Raw genomic sequence first — 6,000 nt, 5'->3', positions numbered from 1 at the left:
ACATCACAACAACTCAAATTTTCCATATCATATCTACATAATGTACTAGTATAACATTCCAACACGAAGCATTAAATAACATCCACATCTCATTTACAAAGAATAAAACATACTTATATGTTCTACTTAACTTGTTGGAAACTAAAGAAGGGACAAACACTCTCCACTCAATTGTAGGCATAACTACATTGCAATTTTCTTGTAGTTGGCCACCCCCAAACTAGATCCAATGCTCAAAGTATGCTTTACTTGTGGAATTTTAGCCAAGATTCAATTCATGGTATAGAGTTGAAATCCATTCTCATTCACTTATAGAAAATAAGAATCAGGAGTGTTGTCTCTCAAGCATTGGTTCTAGGTCATTCATATAACAAAGTATGTCCACTAGGGCCTACATAGCACAAAGGGAGAACTCTTCGTCACTTCCTATGGTGCCTTAGACAATCCTCCCTTTTTTTAGTGCTTCTCGTGCATGATACAACCATACAACCATATTATTTAGATTTTCCCAACTTAGTGTGAGGGCTTCAATCATGATTCAAATAAGGACTACTTCACAGGTTTTCCACAACTCTAAGGATAGTTTCATCTCCCCTTCCATAATCACTCTCTCACAACCTCTACAGTCCCTAATACACACATAGGTTTATGGGTCATTCGTTTACCGATGGTTCTAGGTTCTTTCCCCACACAATGTATCTTTGTCTCCAATGGCTACCATTCACATCCACGTGACAACAACAACCTCCATCCTCGAGTGTTGCCTCATGTATGAGAGGTTTCAGGTCCCTCCTTGGGCCACAAAGTCTACCAAGGTTGTCACATAGTACATAGCCCATGCTTTGGTAGTTTGGTATCCCCTCCCCCATCTCCCTCATAACTTATTGGCAGTTTGCTGGTTTAACTAGATCATCAAGGGTCAAAAACATTAAATTTACGGAAGATAGGAAACTCTCCAATCTCCCTCAGTGACTTCCTCAAGCAACTTCCTTTCAAACATTGGGATATTGGTCCTTCTTCTTTAGCTTTAGCAATTTATAAATTAATTAAATAGTATATTACATCAAATATTCTTGGAATGGCATCCATTTTGGTCCTCTAGCATTATCATCCTTTAATTACATTTAAAAAATTTGGGATTAGAAAAGGGATATTACATATTGTTTGTTCTAAGTCTTGGGAGGAATTTGCTTTTAATTACAGTTATGGAAGATAAGGACTTCGTAGTGGAGTTTAAGAACTAATCCATCCTTGTTATACTGGAGGAATGTAGCCCAAATACAATTTCGATAATGGGGGTTAGAGAAGGTAATTATACAAGTTGTAGAATGAACTAATTTGAGTCTTGGTGCACAATAAGGATGACTTGTTCAACTTGTGGCGGGGCACCAACATTAAAGGGTGTTGCCTATTATGAAAGAGATATTCATAGGTCTTCCATAGTCAATTATTGAGCAACATGGTGTATGCAAAGGGTGCATGCTTGGTAAGCATGCCAAGACTATTTTCCCAAGCAATGAGAATACATCTAAGGAGATCCTAAACCTAGCAACAAAGAATGAGGAATAAGAATCTTCGAAGGTTGAGTCGAGGTCATTGGTGATTTCCAAGGTATTAACCTTCAAGTGTAGAGAGGGAGACTTGAACTCCTTCCACTTTTGTTAGGAGACTTTGATGGTTCACTCAGACATAAAGGGATGCTCACGAGTATGTTGAGACTCTTAGGAGCACATTTAGAGAGGGTATACCTATGAATATGTGTCTAAACGATATGACACTGATGAGAAACACTTTGGATTTGAGCCTTCTAGTGTTCAAAAAGCTATAGATCGACATCCATGGCAATATGTTATCATGGAGGATTACACCTCATCCCGAAGAATGGTGTTTGGGACATAACGAAAAGACTAGAGGGGAAACCCGTTTTAAGTTCAAGTTGGTTACACAAGATGAAGCATGTAGTAGATGACAACACTGAGAAGTTATGTTCCATTAGAGTAGTTATATTCTTAGTTTTTTTAATGGGATGGAAGACACATAAAATGGATGTGAATATAGTTTTCCTTAATAGGATCTTTGAGGAAAAATGTAGATATAATAGCCCTAGGGATTTGAAGTAAGTGGGAAGGAGCCCCATGCTTGTTTTGTAATGAATGTTTTGAATTAGTTCATGGTAGAGTTAAGGCATGAACATCGGGTAGCAACAAAACACGTGCTAAGGTATTTAAGGGGCACAAGGGAATATGGTCTAAGATATCTTGGAGATGGTGAACTGAAGATGTAGGGCCATTATAACTCATATTGGATAAGCAATGCAATATACAAGAAAAACACCTTAGGGAGTTACTTTAGCTTGGGATCAATGATGGCATCCTAGTTCAGTAGGAAGTAAATTTTGTGGTACTTAGTTCAACAAAGAGTAGAGAGCACTTCATACGAGATCAGATACAGATTAGATCAATGAAGCTCTAGCCCCTAGCAAAAGGGAAGTCTAAGGCATTCATAGAGAGACTTAGGTTGGTGTAGAATTCCTTCCTAGAATTATAGCTTAGATAGGAACTTCTACACAGGTTCAGTGTGAACTTGCAAGAAGTAGTTCAAGATAATTTAAAAAAAGTAATTATATTTTGTAATTCACTTTAGTTAAAAAGTGAAAGTCTTATATTCCACTATTAATTCTAAAAAGATGCATCTCATGTGTGACTATTAATTCTAAAAAGATGCATCTCATGTGTGACTATTAATTCTAAAAAGATGCATCTCATGTGTGAATGACTTAGGCTCGGAGTGGAGTCAAAAATAGATTAGGATTTTGGTCTAAGCTAAAACTATAAAGACACGTCAAGGTAGGGGTTTTCACACACACTTGAGCAGTTGAGAGAGAGAGAGAGGTGAATATGGACAATAGGCAATAATCCATATAAGCGTTAGACAATTTTATATTGCTGAATGAAACAATTTTGCATGATCACACAAACGTCTATATAGTTGCACTGAGAGACCATACAAGCTATTCAACATGGCATACACTAATTTTATGTTGTTTTTGGTTTTTTCTAGCAAGCTTTACAAGCTTAGGTTAGGGTGATTTTGATAATTGTGCAGTGCTATTTTTTGTGGACAAAGTGTGGAGATTTTCTTGTAAGTCTTTTGAAGGAATGAAACGCTGATTTGGAGGTGTAATTACTTTTATAGGTATAAAATTGATTTTATACTTTTGTTATTTAATTTATACCTATTGTGTGTTTGAGGTTGTTTATGAAATTTATTTATGCATTAATTAAATTCAACAATTACTTGTTAATTGAGACCATGAGGAATTTCATCACTTAGGCTTGAAAATTTTCACTAAAACCACTTGTTTGTTAAAAACTACTTTTGATTGGCGAGGGGCTCATTTTCTTCACACAAAGAAACAACAAGTCAATGGCTCGAGACCGAAACAAAGCATATGGCAAGAGTCAAAATCTATCCCCTTATTAATTTGTAATGGGTCATTTTAAAGAGTGTGATTTTCATTAAATAACAATAATGAGTCAAACCACATTCATGGATAACAACTAGTGTTCTTATTTTCTTCACACAAGGAAATAACAAGTCAATGACTCACTCGAGATCCAAACAAAGCATAGGTCAAAATCTATCCCCTTATTAATTTGTAATAAGTCATTTCAAACATGTGATTTTCATTAAATAACAATAATAAGTCAAACCACATTCATGAATAACAACTAGTATTGACTTTTTTCAATGTCCATTAACAATTACATTATAATAGAATTTGCCACCTTCGTTGAAAATATGTCAGCAGAATTAACACAATGAATTTTAAAATTTTGAAAATATTTATCTGTCGTATTAAATTTTATATTTCTCTATCAACGATAAACAAAGTTCAAATAAACTTTGCTTTTCAATTTCAACCATAAGAAGCGTGTTTTTCCTTGAACTCTTGGACTCGTATTTGACATGTGACCTTTCAATATGCGCTGAGAGTTATAATGCGAAACAAACACACTCCTCGTGACCTTAATCCAATGGACACTTGAGAATATGACCTTTCAATATGCGCTGAGAGTTATAATGCGAAACAAACACACTCCTCGTGACCTTAATCCAATGGACACTTGAGCATATAAAATTTCTCCGTGCTTTGTGCTCCTTTACAGGGATTGAATCTTGTGTGAGGGCTGTGCTCTAAACCATTAATTCCGGGTCCCCTATGTCACTCATGGAAGGAGAATAATCTTGTAATATCAAAGAGTAGGGGTGGAGAAAATTATATAATTTCTCTGGCCGTGCACTGTTCGATCATAGTTTTATAATATCAGGTGTGGGGTAGGGGGAATAAGTGATCTTTGACCATGGGAAAGGGTCATTCATGTCAATATCACGGCCACATCCAATGAATATCTCTCTCCCCACCATAAAACGGGATAGCTATATTACCAAATGTTGGATTCAGCAGGCCAGGGATTGATTCAAGGAATGAAGCTCGAGCCACCAGAAAAATAAGAAGGTTTCCTGGAAAGCTCCTAGACGCTGAAAAACTAAACGGGGCAACAACGGCTGTACAAACCAAGCCGTCTGAAATTCTGCGTCTGTTGATAGGAAAAGGCGGCCAAATGGAAGTTACTGCTTCTTCAGCCATGAGAATGAGAGGTGCACACAGCGCAAGAAGTCCTGAGATACGCTTCCTTACTTACCAGGGACTCAAACCCACTGGGACAGTAGCAGTTCCTCTTAACGCACGTTTCCATGCGAACCCAATTTCTGCTGCCAACATTCTTACGAGGGCTGTTGCCGCTGTGAGTTGCCTTGCACTTCCGTTTATTTTCCCTTATTGTGATGAATGAAAATAATGAAACCCAATTTTGCGGGCAGTTCAATGCCATTTGCTTTGATTGTCTGTTAATGTCCAAGCAATAGGAATCGAAAGCTTTTAGGATTTGCTTATTTACCGGATTTCAGTTTGACATTGCATAAAGTTCCAAATAGCACTGAATGTGGTTTAAATATGTAGATTAGGCAGAGACGAATGTGTTGCAAAATTGTAGTCAGACAATTGCGATTGCTCCATTGCCTTGTCATTTGATCCGAGAACGATCTGATTTTTTGTTTGTATGGATAGATTATATTCTGGTATATGATGGCTATGAGTTTTTAAGTCTTTTTGTTTCAGTGTTTACGGATAAGGGAATATCTATAATCAACGTAAAGAACATATGCCTACATGTACTGCCAAGTATTCATTTAAGAATATGGTACATAAGTGTGTTTTCATTTTCAGCTGGCAAAACTCAAAGCTGAAACTGTCCGGCGCAACTTATGAGTATATATAACTTACAACATCATCAGTCACAACTGTCATTTTTTTTGTGGTGGGCCATTTAGCTACTAGTCTACTTATCATGGGTGCAGGCACATCTAGGGTTAGGATGACGAATGGTCAATTTATTAACCTTTTCTCGCAAAGAAAGACATCATTGAACCATAATTGAAAAATAGCCGTAGGCTATCTGTTAGACTTTTCGGAGGGTTTTTTTACACCTTCTCTGATCAAAATGGCTCAGAATCTGGCGGGAATTTGCTGGCATCAAAAGTTTGAGTTGTGAAGTCTCCACAATTCAAGTGCACCAGGTTTTTCAGGATGCTAAATTCATATAGACAGTCAAAAACCCAGTGTAGACAGCGAAGTTGAAAATTTGACCAATTTAGGAAGATCTGAACAATTTTTTTTGGCCAGATTGCCATAAAAAATTCCAAAAAGTCTAATAGTTAAATAATGCCAAATAAATATACCTCTTATATGCACGGCTTTTTCATGTTGAAGTGTTATATCTTCTCTATCGCTGCAGAGTGTCCATATATTTCGGGCAAACATCATGCAGACCTTGTGCAACTCAATAGCCCATCGCCTGGAGGCTGGAACTGATACGCTTCCTCTTATTTTTATGTATTTGCTAAAAATCATGATATTTTGGGCAATTTTCTAAATAT

At 36.8% G+C, this 6,000-nt stretch overlaps 1 protein-coding gene across 2 annotated transcripts in view; it reads left to right on the top strand.

The window, feature by feature from the left end:
- The first annotated feature begins 4,198 nt into the window (after nt 1-4,198).
- The window catches only part of SIR (sulfite reductase), a 94,757-nt gene continuing 92,955 nt past the window's right edge, over nt 4,199-6,000 (top strand). Inside the window, exon 1 of one of the 2 annotated variants that reach the window (XM_089445759.1) lies at nt 4,199-4,808. In XM_089445759.1, the coding sequence (XP_089301885.1) occupies nt 4,626-4,808 (183 nt within the window). In that variant the 5' untranslated portion in view covers nt 4,199-4,625. The remainder of the gene's footprint in view (nt 4,809-6,000) is intronic. The other variant, XM_089445758.1, reaches the window with a different exon arrangement.

This window comes from Pinus tabuliformis, chromosome 9, assembly GCF_031772625.1.
Source record: "Pinus tabuliformis cultivar Carrire ecotype Pingquan chromosome 9, CPIR1, whole genome shotgun sequence".
Lineage (NCBI taxonomy): Eukaryota > Viridiplantae > Streptophyta > Pinopsida > Pinales > Pinaceae > Pinus > Pinus tabuliformis.
The sequence above is the reverse complement of the archived record's forward strand: the minus strand, read 5'-3'. Positions and strand labels throughout refer to the sequence as shown.